This window comes from Sceloporus undulatus, chromosome 2, assembly GCF_019175285.1.
Source record: "Sceloporus undulatus isolate JIND9_A2432 ecotype Alabama chromosome 2, SceUnd_v1.1, whole genome shotgun sequence".
NCBI lineage: Eukaryota > Metazoa > Chordata > Lepidosauria > Squamata > Phrynosomatidae > Sceloporus > Sceloporus undulatus.
The window spans coordinates 217,453,067-217,471,919 of NC_056523.1; the positions used below are offsets into that span (position 1 = coordinate 217,453,067).

The 18,853-nt window shown below is 39.9% G+C and overlaps 1 protein-coding gene across 1 annotated transcript; it reads left to right on the top strand.

Annotated features, from left to right (window-relative positions):
* The first annotated feature begins 668 nt into the window (after positions 1-668).
* On the top strand, positions 669-13,570 carry POLR1E (RNA polymerase I subunit E). The gene is made up of 10 exons (XM_042455906.1): positions 669-804; positions 2,018-2,114; positions 3,730-3,806; positions 4,635-4,720; positions 5,831-5,886; positions 6,632-6,776; positions 8,599-8,706; positions 9,798-9,894; positions 11,249-11,382; positions 13,383-13,570. Exons 4-10 carry the CDS (start codon positions 4,672-4,674, stop codon positions 13,466-13,468), a joined length of 675 nt encoding a protein of 224 aa, XP_042311840.1. The 5' UTR covers positions 669-804; positions 2,018-2,114; positions 3,730-3,806; positions 4,635-4,671; the 3' UTR covers positions 13,469-13,570.
* Positions 13,571-18,853: the final 5,283 nt, after the last annotated feature.

Sequence of the window (18,853 nt, forward strand, 5' to 3'; positions counted from 1 at the left end):
TAGTTCATTTGGCACCAGAGCTCTTTCTCACAAAACTACAATTCCCAGGGTTTCCCTAGCACTGAGCCAGGGCAGTTAAAGCAGTCTCAAACTGGATTATTTCTGCCGTATGGATTGGACCTGAGCATTTTTAACTAAACAGTCCAAAAAACCATGCAGAAATAATCCAGTTTGTGACCACTTTACCTCTCCTGCTCAGTGCTAGGGAATCCTGGGAATTGTAGTTCGTTGTGGCACCAGAGCTCTTTCTCATAAACTAACACTTCCCAGGGTTCCCTAGCACTGAGCCAGGGCAGTTAAAGCAGTCTCAAAACTGGATTATTTCTGCAGGCGGTTGCAGCCGAAGACATTTCTATTTGGCACAAAGCTTCCTGAACCCCCTTCATGTCAAAATAAACATCTTAAAAAGACTGAAAGATTCTTTGTTTGGTTCAATGGTGATTTTGAGAGTTGAAATAAGTTCCAATTACTTTTTATTCAATGAGGGCTACCTTTTATTGCCATGATGACATTACGGGGACTTTTCGGGATTGTGACTGAATATTGGGTGAGATACGGGGGGATTCGGTGCGTTTTGGGCCAAACGTTTGGGGAATTATCTTCCAGGCTTATTGGCAACACTGAGAAGAAGGGGCTTGCTTTGGGCAAGGCTCCTCTCCTCTTCCTGGGGCCTAAAGGCAGGAGCGCAGAGGGAGAGCTGCACCTTGCAAGCCTTGGAGCTGGAGGCCTCCTCTCTGACCATGGCTGCAGAGGCTCGGTGGAGCTACCAAGGGGACCCCCAGGAAGGCCAGCACGCCCCTCTTGGTAAGAAGGACGGGCTGTGGCAGGGTCCGTTGTGTCTTTGCTTTGCTGCTCCTGTTTGACTTGTGGTTTTCTTGCCAAGAGCTGGAACCACGTGGCAGGGTTTCCCATCTCTGGAGCTGGTAGCCATCAAAGCAGGTCTTCCCAGATCAGTTTCCAGTTTAATGCTGGACAAGGCCCAAAACATCATGCCAGGCTCAGGTCTTGTAAGCCCAGGGACACGGCTGGCTTGCTTGGATTAATGGTCTGTCATTGTGTGTCTGTCTGCTTCTCTTTTTTTTCCTACTCCCTTCAGTGGTCCAATCTCTACTCCAGAATAATCCAGTTTGAGTGGCTATGGGCCCATTACAGACAGACCAAAATAAACAGCTTTGGGGTCTTTGGAGGCATGCTGTTTGAATGGTGCATGCTAGCCTAAGAGGCAGAAACTGCGCCAAAGCCATGCTCAGGTTCTAAGGACTGGAGCGCAGCTTTGGACTCTTAAGTGCGTGTGTCATTTAACGGCATGCTCCAAAGTGGCCCAAAGCCGCTTTATTTGGGCCTGTCTGTAATGGGCCCTATAGCCATCTCAAACTGGAGTAAGATTTGGCCATTGTCTGCGTGGGCCCTTTATTTCCCCTGGCTCAGTGTTAGAGAGTTTGTAGTTTATTGTGGCATCAAAAGTCCCCTCCTAGAGGGAGAGGCTAAACGTCCCACAAAAACTGCGGTTCGCAGGATTCCTAGCCTTGAGGCCAGGGCAGTCAAATGGTCTGAACCTGGATTATTTCTGCAGTGTGTTCGGACCCAGTTAAATGGATAAATGGAAAACGAAAGTTGTTATTGACAGTTGTTTCTGACTTACGGTAACCGGCTTAAGGCAACCCTACCATAAGGTTTTGGCAAGTTTCTTCAGAGAGAGGTTTGTCGTTGCTAAACTTTGCGGTTGAGACAGTGTGACTTGCCCAAGGGCAACAGTGGTGAAGTCTCGATTCAAACTGGCGTCTATATTCATAGTCCAACACTGATGAACCACCATTGTGACGATAGGCTTGGTTAACATTTAGCTGATACAAATGCAGAGCTATAAAAAGAGGTGCACTTTGGTTTTGGCAGGAACTTTAAAATACCTGTCAAAATCCAACTCTGATTTGAGCCTCTACAAGTCTCCTCTTTTTAAAGAAGGGTTTTTAAGCTTTGCGGTTTCCTGACCTTAGTTTTCTTTCTCACACACGTGCAGTTTACCAATGGCAAACTGAAGAGCTCTGAAAATTGACTTTCAACTTGTACAGAAGCAAAAAGGCCACAAACCCAAGAAAGAAGCAGAAGTAACTTTGGTGAGTAGATTTCTGATCTGTAAGCTTTTTTTCTGATTGATAAGAGTGGTGAACTAAATTATTTACAGTTGGCCCTCCATTTCGTGGGGGATCCGTTCCCGAACACACACAACCCCACAAAAACAGAGGCTTGAGCTTATTCAAGCTGCATAGGTTAGAATGGATCATGCTGCTGGGCGCATGCGCCATTGCAAGTAGAAGAGGTTGCCCCTCCACGTATATTCAAGAGCACAGATCTCAGATCCATGCATTAGAAGGGCGACTGTATTTACTATATTTACAATTCCCCCTCAGCTTTTCTTTGGGAATTTGGAAGGCTTACATAAAGCTCTGACTCTGATAGCTTTATCATCAGACACTGAAGCATGTTACAGAGCAGTCTGATACATGTCTCCTCAAGGTATGATCCACCGTGTACTGAGATTTTTTCTTATTCAGTGTATATAGGATTGTAGTGTTTGTTTTAATAACTCAGGTTGCATTGACACTACAGATATGATCTAGTTTGACACCACTTAAACTGCCCCTGCTAATGTGTGGAGTTGGGAATTGTAGTTCTGCGGACGTTGAGCCTTCTGTGAAGGCTTTCACGGACGGCATCATAGTTGTACACTCTCTGGAGCCTTTGGTGTACAGACCACAAGATGTCAGCATAATCTTGAAACAGCCATACTGAATGGACAACGTGACAGGTATTAAAGCATTTTTCGGGATGAAGTATATTCCAGGTAAAAATCAGTTCTGAGTTAGCCCACCAACTTGTATTGCACCAGAAGCTAATCGCGAAGCCAGTGAAGAGCTTTAGAACTGGTCCTATATGGTCAAACCTTATCTGGCTGCCTATTTTGAACTAATTGAAGCTTTCTTCAACTTGGTAAAGGTAAGCCCCATGTAGAGCGCATTACAGAAATCAAGACGAGATAAGTAACATAGCCTACCATGTTAGTGACTGTGACAGTAATGTCATATACCATATTATGGTGAAATGCCCTGTCTGTGCACTTAGTGATTTTTGAAATATAATTATATGTCATACTTTTATAAAAGACAAACAGTTGGCTTCAAGGCAGGGGGTTGTGTATGAGTACCATGGCCTGTTACAGACAGCCAAATAAAGCTGCTTGGAGTCACAGTGGGATATGGTTTCATTGATGCATGCGTCCTAGAGTCGAAAGCCACACCAAAGCCATGCTCCAGTCCTTAGGGCTGGAGGTGGCTTTGGTGCGACTTGGACTCTTAGGAGCGCATGCCTCATTGAAACACCATACCTCCACTGTGACTCCAAGCAGCTTTATTTTGGCTGTCTGTAACAGGCCACTGTTAGGTTGTATTGGGAAAAAAAGGACAAGTGTATGTTTCTATCAGTTCTTATAAGCTGTGCTACATAGGCTTTCAGTTGGGAAAGGGAAACAGGAAGAGAAACAAGAGAAATTGCATGGATGCTTACACACAGATACCTTTTTTCTTTTAGGAACTTTAATAGTCCTGAAGCCATAAGTTCCCAAGTTGTGGTTTAAAGAAAGCCCAGTGTTTTTGATTGTTTCTAGTTTTAAAAGCTGTTTGTGTGTTTAATAAAAGTATCTGTATTTCACAACTTCATTTTCTTTCTTTTTAGAACGCAGAAACAGAGAGGCTCTCTTATGTGGGAAGTAATTTTGGTACAGGAGCCCTGAAGTGCAATAATTTATGCAGGTATAATATATATGCTTCTATGTTCTCTTGTATTTGCTTTAATTAGATTACCAGCATTGAAGCTAATCTTGAACTCTTTTAGAATTACAAACATGAGCTGGTTCAGGATAGCAATACTTTCTGTAGAGAGAGGTAAAGAAAGAAAGTTTGTGAGCTACGTGGAGACAGATGGGATAGTATATCTTAAAGGCAGCAAACTATGAAATCAGGTATTTGAACACGTGTTGAGAGCATAATGATGCTTGTATCTTTTCAATAGTTTTATTTTATTGCTGTTCGTGTTTTGTGTTATGCAAACAATCTGTAATTTTAACAGGATTTCTGTACTGCCTTTTTACTGAGACACTGAAGGGAGTTATAGTTTAAAATAATTATTTACTAATGTCATGGACACAATATGGAGGAAGAATAAGCACAATTCACATATCAGAGCCACTTGAAGAGACAGTTCTAGCAGCCAAATCTTGGTCTTCATTAAGTCAACAGAGGAGCCCTTTCTGTTTTTCTTGTTCCGTTTTAGTCAGCAGGAATAATAGCTATGGAAGCAGAAGGGGAAGCAAACTTGTAGTTCTAGCTTACTGTACCTTTTGGTCCAGGAACAGACTCAAGAAGTCTAATTGGCAATATTTAGTTGAGCTTACAGTTGAAATAAAATATTTACTGCTCCACACACTAAAATTAACAACAAAAATGCTTTAAAAATAAAAACAACAACAAAGACAAAGCACTAAGCTACTGATTAACTAAATTGGCAAAAGAGAGGCTAACCTGTGTTTCCACAGCTTCTGAAATGGCCTTATTTTCAATCTAAGCTCTTCCTCCCATTAGGTACTTTGTTAGTGTGTTAGACAAGAACTCTGGAGAAATGGAAGTCTACAATGCAGAATTATTCAACATGCAGCCCTTGGTTTCAGGTGGGTTAATGATGTTTTTCAGATTTACTGTGGCAGATTTTTTGGTTTGCAGTATTTTATTAAGAGGCATCAGCATAGTCATATCAAACATTTAGTAGTAGAGTTTACTGTACCGACTTAAATGTGTTTGAAATGTCATGCCTGCGTACTCTTCCATAGTGATAAAAAACCTCCCAGAACATAAAATTCTAGGTTGTCAGGAAGAAGACTAATCTGGAATCTTCCTGGCTCATAAGCTAGCTTCTAAATGCACATTGTTTTTAATATGGGGACATGTGATCTCTAAAGTGATGCACTGGACTGGGGCTTTATTGTACCACTCAGTATTAAAGAGGAAGATGCAGTTACTGGCAACATATATTCACCAGTTAGACCATAGTGTATGGTTCGGTCATTTAAGTGGTTATATCCATCCCTTGGAGGATCAGTGAAGACCAGCTTACGGTATATACTTAGCCAAGGCATATGGCTCAGTTCTATAACAATTACTTCTCCAAATGCAGATGAGAAATGGATTCATTGTAAGTGGATAAAGTGGTCTGGGCAAACTTCCTGACATGCTAACTTTCATTTGCAGGGATTTAAAACAAACAAACCCCTATAGAACGATATTTTTAAATGCAGTCACCAAACTTACCTTCAGAAATGATAACAGTTCCAAATATATAGTGGGCCCTTCCCTTATGTGGGGGATCGATTCTGGATTCCCCCCCCCCCCCACATAAGGGAAATATCGCATATGGTGGAGCCCCATTAAAAACAATGGGGCTTGTGCTTGCGGTGCAGTGTGCATGCATCCTTACTTCTTCTGGTGTGGCTTTCAGCATATGCTGAAAGCCACATCTAGTACACCCACATGGCTGTACTGTACTCATATGCCATATTTGGCAGCACTTGAAAATCTGTACATAACAAAGTCCAAGTGTTCATACATATCCCTTATCGGCAAAATAAAGCAAGCCTGTGGTCAAGTCATCCAGATGAAAGATCTAACATTTTCATTGCTTTCTCATTATAGAAACTCTGTTTTATTGGGATCATAGGTAAGATTATTTTGAGAAGCTGTCAATTCTGATTGTACTGATTCTGTTCTGTTCTTTTTTTAAACAGATGATGTACCAGATGATGATCTATCAGAATATTTGGCTAAATCCTACAGAGAGAAGGTACAGCTTGTAAAGCAACCATTAGGAGATTATTACTGTAAAATTATATTAGCTTTTACCGATATTTTAGAGATCTTCTAGCATTGTTAATATCAGATTTGTACTGTAAATGCAAATCTGTGTTTTGGTTCACACACAGGACAATTGAGCAATTACTCTACAAACAAAAAACTGTGGCTCCCATCCATTATTTTTTTGAACTTAAAAATCTGAACAGGAGGCCCACCATTTAAAAATAATTTCAGCATTTCAGTGATTTTGAGGACTTCTATTCAACAAAATCCATTAGAAAGTAGAACTAACTCACCTATTGGTATTCTCCCCTAGAACAACAGAATTTTAGTCTTGGTCTTAGAAATAGGTTCCACCGAAAGTTGGTGTCATGAATATGATATTCTCATCAATGATTGGTTTAACACCCTTTTTCCTTTATTAACGAAATCTCTGTTGCATGTTTGGTTGATTGAATAATGTTTCTAATTTTACACTGAGTACAAATTGGTTGAATGTAAATAAATGATCCAGCTGGAACAAGGATTATAATTGGTGCATTGTGTTTTGTTTCTTTAAATGATATTTGGTAGCTAAGGTGGAATAATGTACTCCCTGAACGTCTTCTAAGGAGTTCAGTAGGTTTAGTGCCTTGTGTTCTTAGCTCCTTCAAAAAATGAAGCATCTCAGCAACAGATCGCAGTGCATACAGTCTCTTGGTACTTCCTGTAGCAATCTCTTAACACTCTTGCAGGTCGATCTCTGTATTGAAGCCTTTGGAACCAACAAGCAGAAAAAAGCTCTCAGCTCTCGGAGAACGAATGCAGTCAGCAAGGAGGTCCTAAATAAAGCAGTGATCAAAGCAGCAGAAGATATTATAGAGACAAAGGGCACGGCTGGTAAGGAATGAGAACTGTAGACAGCAGATGTAGAAGAGCGTACTTATCTAATAGGATCCCCAAGGCTTCCTTAATTTTGAACAATGTTTTGCGCTTCACTTTCTAGCAGGGACGTAGCCAAGGGGTGGGGGTTCTTGGGGTCCGGACCCCCTCTTCCATTAGAAAAATGAATGGTGCGTGCTGCTGCACCACCGCACCCAAGCCTCATTATAATGGTGGCACTTAGTCTGGACCCCCCCCCCTTCCTAAAAGCCTAGCTACGTCCCTGTTTCTAGGGAATAGAAAAAGCAAACTGCTTTTGTTTTAATTTGATTTGAGTTGAGTTTTAATTCCAAGTTACTAATATATTGAATATATCAATAACTTGGAAATTTGGGTTGCCCAAAATTTGGGTCTTCTGGCATATCCAGAACTATCAAAACTATAAAAGTACAAAATATTGAAAAACCATAAACTTTCTTAGTGTTGTGAACCTACTTTACCTTTGGCCTCCATATGTTTTTCTCGCATGCAACCTCTTGACTGTTTTCCTTCTTTTTCTATAACCTCATTATTTGACAAGTACTGTAAGAGATCCTTAAGGACTTAACAATTCTGATAATTATTTTTTAAAATATCAGTGTCACAAATGCTACTGCCTTCTTTACTGTCTGTGCATTCTGCATCCCAAGCTGGTTCAGGAGCCACCTGATGGGATGGAGAGTCAGAGGGTGGGACAAAGCCCACTTTAGTGGCATTTGAGAGCCCCCAGAGCCCTGACCATGGGTGCCAGACAGTTCATGAGGCGCTGCCTGAATGCTCTTTACTCCCTGTTTGCTTTCCTAGCCTGGAGAAGGTGAATGGAGAGTGAAGCCAGGCTCATAATTGGTACTTCCAAGAGCTGTCTGAACTCTGATTCCTAAATGCACTTGCTCCCTGGTTTGCTTCCCTTGTGGTGTCCTGTTTCCTCCGGCCTTGTTTCCCTTCAGCCCTTTCTCCCTCTAGAGAGGACAGGGCCTCAGTGAGAGGGTAAGCAGCCAGGGAACTTCAGTGATCAGATCAGGCCCATAGGCTGGGGGTTTCCTTCTCCTGTCCCCTTCCCTCACAACACTTTAAAAATGCATGTAAAGATGAGCCTCCCCCCAGCACCTGTCTCTTAAAATTCTGCTTTTGTAAACCCCCCCCCCAAAAAAAAACTCCCCAGACTGTTAAAGTGTAGATAAACAGCATGTTTTTCTGCATTCTACCACCTGTAAACTGCAGATGGGGACTTTACATGCTTATATCTTCTATCTTTCTGCTTGAATCTTTCACATGGCACATGAAACCTGTGGCCCTCCAGATGTGGTTGAGCCACAACTCCGATTAGTCTTAAAGAGCAAAGAGATTAGTGGAGGATGATAGGAGTTGTAGCCCTCCAGATGTCATTGGAATTCAAGTAGTGTACATTCTGTCACAGTGGATAGCAGGAAAGACTGCCCCATGGAGCTGGGATGTTCTTTCAGGATAAAGTGGGTACCCTGCTGATGGAACAGAGAGGCTGCTGATGCCCTGAAGTTTAATATTGTCGCTGTAGGACTCATTTTCCAGGGAGATAAATATGACATTCTCTCTTGGTTAGTTTTTAAGAGAACCCTAAATACTCCTGTATTCCAGTCAGCTCTTAAATATTCTTGAGACTCCTTTTTTGTTCTGTTTTAATTGGTATTTGTTATTGTAAGAAGCTGTATGAGGGAAGACACATGTTAGGCAGGGTGGAGTCTTAAATCTATCAAATAAATGATAAATAACTAACAGCCTTATCTCCCTTCTGCTCACAGTAATATTCCATTTATTTTCCAAGCTTTGGTCAGTGATGCAGCAGAAGATAAGAAGTCAAATATTTCTGTGGTCCTTCCTCCATGCCATGAAGATGCAGAGAAACCAGAAGATGTTTACAAATTTGAAGACCGTATCCTTTATGGGCAGAATAAATGTTACCTTATTTTTGTGTGCCCAGACCTTAATGTCAAATAAAAGGGATTGGCTTCAGTGTTAAAGAGCCAGTGAAAAAAAAGGAGAAAGCTGATGGTGATTATAGCTTCATGGCCTGTTGAAGCTGTAAGCTGGTGATGGGGAGAGACTGGTGTAGTGTGATTTCTGAGAGGTTGCTGAAGTGACATTTTGGTGTTGGAAAGGACATTCCAGTATATCAAATGTGTGAACGCTAGAGATGAGGGCAATTCTAAAATTGAAAATTGGCTGAGCCCCTGGTGGTGGGAAAAAGTTCCATTTTTGCTTACATAATGCATTCCCCGGAGAATGTTGTATAGGATTAAAAGGTTTAAGATCCTCTTAGTTTCCACAGAAATGATCTGCCAGAGGGACCCCTGCTTTGGTTTTGCAATATACCTTGGTGATAGTTATTGGCAGTAGTTGCATATATGAAACAGATTTCTTCCTTCCTAAATGTGTGTTATCTTTCAGAAGCATGCACTAATATCTTTCTAGATTACCCAGCCATTACATAAACATATATTCTGCGTCCTGGGTTATCTGTCTTAATGACATGCCTTAGCTGAAAACATATTTCAGGAACAAAGATTAGATATTAGTTAAAATTAGTGAGGAGCATTGGCTCCATATATACGATTTCATCTATGGGAATACTATAATCAGCATTGCTGTGACCAAGGAACAGAGGAACTAGGAAAACATTACTCATCTGTGCATTTGCTTCTGTCCCTTGTGAGCTAAGTAGAGCTTGCTAAAGATGTTTTTCTGTCTGAGTAGAGAAGATATTCTCCAATTAAGTAATGAGGGGCAGGGACCACCAGAAGATCCTATGCAGATCCAATTGAAGTAAAAGGGATTGTCTATTCCCAAAAGGTTGTAAACCCTGGCTTCTCAGCCAACCTATTGGACTCAATGGTGCCTGATCTGGACTGCCTTTGACTCCTGGTTGCCCAGCCTGTGAAGGTAAGAAGAAAAGTCTTTGTCAACCAGGAGGTTCTGAGGGAAATCTTTATAAGATGACTGTTATTATTCCAAACGTACCTTCAGTTATTTCACCTGCTGAATACGAAGCACTACAAGCTCCAGCTGCAGCATTCATAAACATCACAGCAGAAGACATCCTTAAAATGACAGAAGAGAAAAGGTGAGAGTGCTCTTAATGTGTTACAGACACAAAGAACCAGTGATGTCCTACCTGGCATTATTTAAAGTAAAAGTGTGAACTGTCTGTAATGACTCTTGCTAGCTGTGAGCAAAATAAGAACGAACTCACATGTGTTATATTCCTTGATGACTCCACCCATCAGCCAGTAGTTTATGTGTGTCAAAAATCTTAACATTATAGACAAAGGACAGGAACTTATGATGTTTCAGATGCTGGATAGGAACTCTCTTTAGATTTCAGTATAACCATTGATGAAAGGTGATGGAATTGCAGTCTGGCATCATCTTGAGGGCCAGACATTCCCCAAACTCTATTGTAGGCAGATTTTTGGTTTCCAATGCTACCTTAGATACAGTGCTTTTTAAAATGAATTGCTTTGCATATTAACTTGTGAATAATCAAATGAAGTTAATGCAGTAATGTTTTGAGAATATGCTCCTGGGATCCATCTTTCTTCCACTTAGTGCTTATTTTTTTGGAAGGTATATTAATGTTTAGTTTGAAAGCCCCTGAAAAAAGTATCTGAATGCTATAATGCATTAGACTTAATAAGGTGTTAAAAAGTATTTTCCTCTCTTAGATTTACAGTCATCCTTTCTGATTCATGGGGGATCAGTTCCAGACCTACCCACCCCCGCAAATCCAGAAAACCAAATATTCGAGTCCCCTTTGGTTACAATGGCGGCATGCGCTAGGCACATGCACCATTTTGTCGTCCGTGAAGGAGAAAGACCACGGACTCCAAGACCATGAATAGGAAGGAATGAGTTATTTTATTTTATTTTGTCTATTTGTGCCTTCCTTTTGAGAAAATGGCAGCAGTCATGGCAAGATATGCAAGACTAGCAAAGGATAAAGAGTTAGTATTCTACAGGTGAGGGATTGTAAATGGTCTTGTAGGCAGAAAGCTGCAGACTGGTGGAGAAACTGACACAAATAAGGAAAGGATGTGAGTTCGGAGATACCTAAGATGAGCTTTCATGGGTAATATATGGGTCTTCAATGTAAGATTATAAATCCCATAATCCTCAACATATTTTCTGAGGGTTAGTGTTCATGGCAATTATAGTCCAACAAAATTTGCAGGACCATAATTTGCCTAATCCCTAATCTAGCATTTTAAATCTGTTCTTTGGTCATGATTTAGAGAGGGCCAGAGAATAAATAGCTATTGCCCATATGGGCAATATGGTGTTTCACACTGGCATAAAAATCCACTTATTTTCAAAAACATAAAAGAGTCTATTAATTTACAGCCCCTGGAAAAACAGCACTTGCTTTCTTTTGTCAGAGTGCTTTTAGGCCTAATGACCATCTTGTCTGTCTTGCTTAGCCGCTGCTCCTTTGTCTTGAATGAACTTAAATCGATGCCTGTGAATGAGAAGAGTCGCGACCATAAAGCCCGATGTCTCTGGTTCCTAGATACTCTTGTCAAGATGAACTCACAACGTATGGTGAAAAAGAAAAGTAAGGGTTTATTTTTCTCCTTGCTCTCCTTAAATCCAGGATTGTAAAAATGTCCACCTGAAAGCCAAATTCAAATAGCCTGTGATCATCTTAATATACTTGCTTTTGATACTTTGAGGCACTTACCTCACTCCAGAGACTACAGGAAATATATCCCGGTCTGTCTCTCAAGTTGTACATGTTTTCCAGTGTTTCGTTTTTATTGAGTGGTGATAGGCAAAATTCTAGTTTATCCTGTTGCCTTGTGTAGATGCTTCACAATATCTGAACAGTAAATACCATCACTAGAGTTCCATTCATCCTGTGGACATATTTTACTTAATGTGAGGCATTGGTGGGAACATGTAACCTGGACTTGCTTCCTTCACCCTTGCCAACATATGCAATGGTCAGGGCTGATGGGAGTTGCAATCCAGCTATAGCCAGAGGGTCTTACATTTCCCACTTCCAATGAATATGTAATAAATACCAAAACATTGTAAAATGGTAATTCAAGTCCTACAGGAGATTCTGTGAATGGGTGATCTATGAGCATGGCTTGGAGCATTATAATCAACATACAGAGAAAACGTTTTGAGAACAGTATTTCTTCTTTAATGAAAAATCTATTGGCAAATCAAGGGAATAGCCATGGATGGTGTGTGGGCACCAGAAGTAACTAAACTCTCTATGGAAGTTTTTTTTGTGTGTGTGTGTGTATGTGTATGTATGTATGAATGAATTCATGCATGTATGAATGAATATGAATATATACCATATATACTTGGCTATAAGTCGACCTCATGTATAAGTCGAGGGCAAGTTTTGGGGCCAAAATTATGGGTTTTGCTATGACCCGTGGATAAGTCGAGGGTAAAACTTAAGGGTATATAGCAAAGGATCTAAAGGACGAAGCAAAGCAAAACAATGTCAAAGAACTTATAAAATGAACTGTATGTGCTTACTCTTAAAACTGGATGGATGAGAAAGTAGAGGTGGTCAGTGCTTCACATATTATACTCTTGTTTTTCATCAGGAGATGGTTCCTTCTTTTAAATAAGAGTTAAGATACAGTATTTACATTGACTCGTGGATAAGTCGAGTCAGTTTTTGGGGGTCAATTTTTTGACCTAAATTTCTAGACTTATATATGAGTATATACAGTGTGTGTGTGTGTGTATATGCACACACTTGCACTCAATCTCACGCACATATGCTTTGAACAACCCATTTGTGCTAGGTGTCTAATGTGATGGTATAGTGATAAAGTGTATAATGGCATGGGTGGAAGGAGTGTTTGTGTTTTTTTAAAAGATTAATGCAGAGGATATGAATATCCACTTGGAAATGGAGTATAAGCATAATATAAATTTTTGAGTGTACTAGTTTAAAAGACAGTAGTTTTAGTAACTGAATGGTGAACCTAAAGTGAATGAGTCACCAGATTTTCTTGGCAAGATGTTTGCTTTCCTCTAAAGCCCTGAGAGTGTCATTTGCCCAGGGTCACTCAGTAGGTTTCCATGGTCAAGCAGGGACTCGAATCCTGGTCTTCAGAGTCATAGTCCAGCACTCAAACCACTACACCATGCTGGCTCTCTTTGATAATTACTCTGTAGAAAAAAAACTTTAAATGGCTGTGATTACATTAGGAGTGCTAGTTGTAGATAACTACATTATTACTAGGTGTAATTTACCTTATAGATCACTTCTCAGAATTAGGCATGCTTTTTTGGATGAAAAATATTTTAACACTTAGACTTTTGAGAGGGAGTTCTTTCTGAAAGCAGCTAAATCTAAAGACTAAGGAATTAAAACGAAAACATATAAGTAACAGATTAGAGATAGTTAGCAAATCATGTTAAATTATGTAACGGCTCTCTTAATGTTACCTGTGGAAATATCAATCTTCAGCTCATGTAATGAAATCTAAAATTAAACACTATCTACTTTTTTTGGCTGGTTTAGTACTAGAGAGTCCAAGTATTTGTGGGAAACTAACCTAAAAATGCTTACTGTTTTAGATGGTTTGGGACCTGAGTGTCCAGATGTCATCAGCAACAAGCTTGTGAGAACTTTCACAGTGCTGTCCTATGGCGGTGGCAGGTAGACATTTTTATTTTGTTGTCAAGTCTAGCAAAATTTCTGAATCAGAATTTTGAGCTGCTTTGTTTTGATCACTCAGGCCAGGCAGAATGGCGATTTCACAGGACCATAGCAAAACAATGTCCAATGCAGCAGAAGAGTGGCTATGAAATTAGTTCTTTATTGGCCACATGTTTTATTCTGAGATATTAGCCTTCTCTATCAGAGTAAACTCTGGTGCCACAACAAACTAACAGTTCCCAGAATTCCATAGCATTGAGCCATGGCAATTCAAGTGTTGTCAAACCGGATTTTTCTCAATGCGGATGCAACCTAGATCAAACGTCTGAAAACTGGTAAAGCAAAACTAAATTCTGTGGTTTATCAGCATGTGTGTAGGTGCATGCACGATGTTGTCTATACACACACTATACTATATATAATCATCCCCTTGTATGTGTGCTTCATCATGTGGAAGCACAACTAACTAGGTTATGAGGATTCCAGAGTGAAAATGAGAGGAGCTCTTTTACCTTTCATGATTGTGTAGATGCAAGTCAAGTAATAAGAAATACCTTCTGAAATTCGGTTTTTTGTGACTATTAAGGTACGGAGCACTCTCCAGTTTTTAGTTTGGCAACAATTAGTACAGAAGATTAAAATGGATAAAATTGAGCGGCAGTTTGGACTCAAGATTCATAATGTTATTGATCTATTAGGAGCTAGGAGTAGAGACATTTCTTTTTAAGAAGGTGTGATGCAGGAAGCAAATTCTCATTTATCAGATGATTTAGTTGTTACAGACTGCAAAATAAAGTGCGTGAGTCTCTTTGGAGTAGTGTTAAAATGATGCATGGTCCTAAGATGTCGGAGGTTGTCGAAACTCATTTAAGATGGAGGCAGCTTTGGTGAGACATTCGGGATTCTTAGGAATGCATGTATCTTTTAAAAGATACCGCCAAAGAGACCGAGCACTTTAATTGGCAGTCTGTAACATGCTAAGAGTCATTAAATTCTTGCATTCTCTGTTCTGAAAGACTCATAAGAGGCTAGCTCTGATTGCTTATTTTATCATAAAATACTCCCCCATAGCCAAGCTATAGAGGAACCATCTCCCTCACCATGGCTAAAAACTGAATTACATATGGTTGTAAACTGGAGGAATTTACTCAAATTTCTTTAATAGCAAAAATGCAGAATTTGTATTTTCACTAGCACAATTTCAATTGATATGGTGCAGAATGTCTACAGTTGGTGTTTATTCGTAGGGAGGGATTGGGGCGAGGTACACACACAACAATACAGTATACTTTTAGAGCATTTGTTTTCCTTACTCATCATTTTATGTTTTAGGATAATTAAATAATCAAATTTCCGCTTTCAAATGAAATTAAAGATATGCTGCCTATACCATTGCCTTGCTTTGCAATATTAACAAACTTTGAAACAGACCTGACAGTCTTACAGCGGGCGAATCTGAAAACTGCGAGATAGCAGGTGAGAGTAATTCCATGACTGTACTCAGTAATCTGTTTCCCTTATTCAATTGCAGTTAGAAAACCTAGTTTTATGTTGTTAACCTTACACACTGCAGAAATAACCCGGTTGTTGAGAACTGCTGTGAACTAACTGCCCTGGCCAAAGGCTAGGGAATTTGGGGAACTGGTGGTTCTGTGAGACATTGAGTCTTCCTCTGTCAGAGAGCTCTGTGCCACAATAAACTACAGTCCCCAGGATTCCCTAGCACTGAGCCAGGGAGTTGAAGTGGCCTCAAACTGGATTATTTCTCTCCAGTTGTTTTAGACCAATGACATTAGAGGGAGGTGAAGGTATTGGGATGGAGAGCAATTGAGCCTTGGAGGTCATATGTGCTACAGGCCCAAGATGTAAATGTAAGTAATGTGAGAAAGTAAGCCTATCAATCGGCTTATCTACTGTAATGTGAGGTAGAGTAGTTAATCTGTAGGCACAGATGTTTTGTTCAAAAGTGTGCAGTTGATATAATGGCCATAGCATATTAAATCACATCAAAATGCAGGCCTCTTTCCAAGGAGCTTATTAATCACTGGTATGATGTTGAGAAGAAAGCGATAAAAGAGGCAAAGCTAACCAGTGAGGAAGAGCAGACTGCTATGAGATGAATGTGAGCATAATTATCTGTGCCTGTAACAATGTTTTATTTTTTCATATCAGGATCTTGATATTGCCAAAGCGATGAGACTGAAGATTTCCAAAACCAAAAGGCCTCTTTGGACTCGATGAGCCACGCTAGCATTCTCTCTTTGCCTTACCTAAGTACAAGGTGTTCGGAGGACGTCGTAAACGCAGGATGAACTAGAGGACTACAATGGCTCCTTTCCAGATTTTTCTTCTGTGTTGCACCATTTTGTGAAGGAATGCATTGCTATTCTTGCCACCACTCAAGTTTTTCTTCTTCCAGATGATGTTGACTTTTTTTTTTTGTAAGTCAAAGATTTTCAGCCTAATTTCTTGTATAAAGGTGATAAACAAACTGGATAATTTCGTGCTGTTGCCGAGTGAGAAACTTTGCTTCTCTCCAGAGGTTGGGACTAACAACAGAGGTCTGCACTGGTATGTTGAGGACATCTGCAAAGGGGTATCATCAACATCAACTACAGATTTTACTGTCAATTGTTATCTGAGTGTCTAGTGTAGCTATGATGATGATCTCTTCCCTCACGTACAATTCTCATTAAAATACTTTTAAATGCAAGGTGTTATTCATATACAATGGCGTTAGTCAATCTTTGTTTAAACGTATGCACATTGCTTATATAGTTTCTAAGATAGCAGAAAGGCTACAAATTGAAAACATGTTTAAGTCAGGATGGTAAGAATTAATTATATAATAATAAATAATGTTTTATTATATAACCGCTTTTCCAAATTAGATCAAAGCATGTACAACAGGAAGTACAATAAAATCCAAAGTCAAAAAAAACATAACAGGCCGCTCTCCCCCTCAAGATGGTGGTTCAGAAGGAGGGCTCTTATCTTCAGGCCAGGCCTCTCTCCCCCCAAAGTGGTGGTCGGAAGGAGGACTCAGTCTTCAGCATTTACATTTGTATTGTTTCCCAAGGAGGTATCTTTTTCAAGCCATTAAGACTAAACGTTTATCCTAGTCATTGTGAGCTTGTCTCCCTATTTTCTGATGATAGCTATGGCTATTGTAAGGCTGTCTTAGGTGGTTGCACAAAATAGAAGCTGCACCCAAAATCTATCTACTTTTCACTTCGTGTGTGAGCAGAAATAAATGAGTGTATACTGTGGTTGAAGCTTGAGCATTATTGACATTATCTGGTTTTAGGTTTGATCAGTGCTTGGAAAGAGACTGCCAGTCTGAAGAACAGAACAATGGTCTAATCTAATTCAAGGAATTTCAATAAAGCCTGCTGCTTTGCTTTTTGCAACGACAGTAGGCCTTCAAACACCTCCCAATTTTTTTTAAAATTTGCCTTATGTTCCAACTACCAGGCCATTTTCTTTCCCTGTACCTTGCTTGATTTAATTATTTTGCTTCAGCTCCTCTTGTCTCTCCAACCCTCTTGACTTCACAGCTTACTACTACACAGACACAAGTATAATTTCAATTTTGTGAGTCTGTAATCACTGCAGCATTCCTATTATGTAAGGAAGGATTATGTGCAAGTAGTTTGAAATGTTAATGCACAGGTTTTCTTCTTCCCTCAGTGAGTAAATCAAGAGAGCTGCCCATTTCCAAGGGAGGACAAGGGAGACAGCATATACTACTCCACAGGCTACAAAAATCCTGTGATTAGTGAGGAATTATTCGATTTCCTGTTCACTGCGAAATCTATCACAGCATGAGCCAGGTTCAGGTAGCTCTGATGAGCCTAACCCTGGCATTTATACTACAAAATTGGAAACTGGTGTTTTTTTAAGTGACATTTCCCATCTTGCAATTCTACTCTCCCATCTTTTAAATGAGGGCGCACAGAAGAGTGTATCCCACACCTTCTTAAACAGATACAATGGCTACAAAAGTGAGAAAAGGAAAGGACAACTGACTTGATTTTGTTTCCATTGGGTTATCAGGTTTGACATACTAGAGAAGCAAACTGTCAGTTTTCCATCAGCAGTATTGCACTTATTAAATTATATTTGTGCATGTAATACGTTAACCACACAGTTCTGTATAGGAACATTGCTGCCTGAGAGAGGTTCAAACACCATCTGCAGACCCAACCATTGAGAAACAACAGTTTTAGTGGTCACCACAGCAGTCCCACTCTCCATGCTCTTAGGGATGGAGCAAATAGCTAGGGAAGAGGCTGAGATTCAAAATGTTAGTCTGAACTATAATTTTGGAGGGTGCTAGTTTGAGGATTCTGAGAAATTGTGGTCCAAAAAGGATGTGCTTTCTCAGGTCAAGACAGTGTTTTCATCTTCCACCCAATACCATTATTTGACCAGTGGCAAAGTAATATCTACAAATATCTTCCTCTTACTCCTTACTGAAAAGTATTCCTTTGCAGCTGCCTACCTGACCTAAAATATTCTGTATTCTGGGAAAAAAGGACAATTTACACAGAAATGTGTTGTGTTTTAAATATAAGCACTTTATTTTTTTGAAATAACAGGTTTTCCTTAATAAAACTTTACATGGAATGGTTTTAATATTCTTTTAAAAAAAAAAGAAAAGAAATGTGAACAGATTATAATACAGCCTAAAAAAGGGTTTCTAAAAATTCTCAGTGGCTTTCTGCAGGTTAAATATTAATGTGCTTTTCAATGGGATGTCTATGGCTCCTAATTCAGACTGGTGATATGGTGATCAAGTTTATTAAGTTGCATCCAGAATTTAGCTGTATGCAGCTGGGCTGCTTAAAAGTCTACAGCCTTCTCCCGCCCCCTTTCTCCTTGAGAGGGAACCTCCAACCAGTCCCCCAAAATACAACACAGATGCCCAGAAAACCTACTAAAGGAGATCCTCCCCCTCAAGTGCAGTGGAAGGCACCATTTTGCAAGTGGACGGTAGATCTGGACCCAGCTATTGAGAGGAAAGGAGAAGAAGTTTATCACAACTAACATACTGGTTTCTAAAAGAATAACAGCTCATTTAAAAATGGATTATGCAGATGGTATGAGTTAGTAACCTGGGGTTTGCAATTTTACATGGATTTACAAGGGAGCAGGCCCTACTACAAGACCAGTGTGATTTACTTTCACAGTAATAGTGCCTAATTGCACTGCCAGTTTATTGTGTCTTCTTGACTTGCAGCCGTGACTCAAGGGATGTGTTATTCTAAAGTAATTTCTTTTGATTTTAGTCGGGACATCTCTTAAACACATGGGTGCAGGATTGCAGCCACAGATGTACAAGGCGTTTTTGACAAAATAAACTGGGCTCAATTTATTGTGATGACAT

Excerpts from the sequence above, each read along its gene's own strand:
- POLR1E (XM_042455906.1), top strand. The coding sequence starts at position 4,672 with ATGGAAGTCTACAATGCAGAATTATTCAACATGCAGCCCTTGGTTTCA. Across the intron at positions 4,721-5,830 it reads CATGCAGCCCTTGGTTTCAG|ATGATGTACCAGATGATGAT; the intron begins GTGGGTTAATGA and ends TTTTTTAAACAG. Across the intron at positions 5,887-6,631 it reads CTAAATCCTACAGAGAGAAG|GTCGATCTCTGTATTGAAGC; the intron begins GTACAGCTTGTA and ends ACACTCTTGCAG.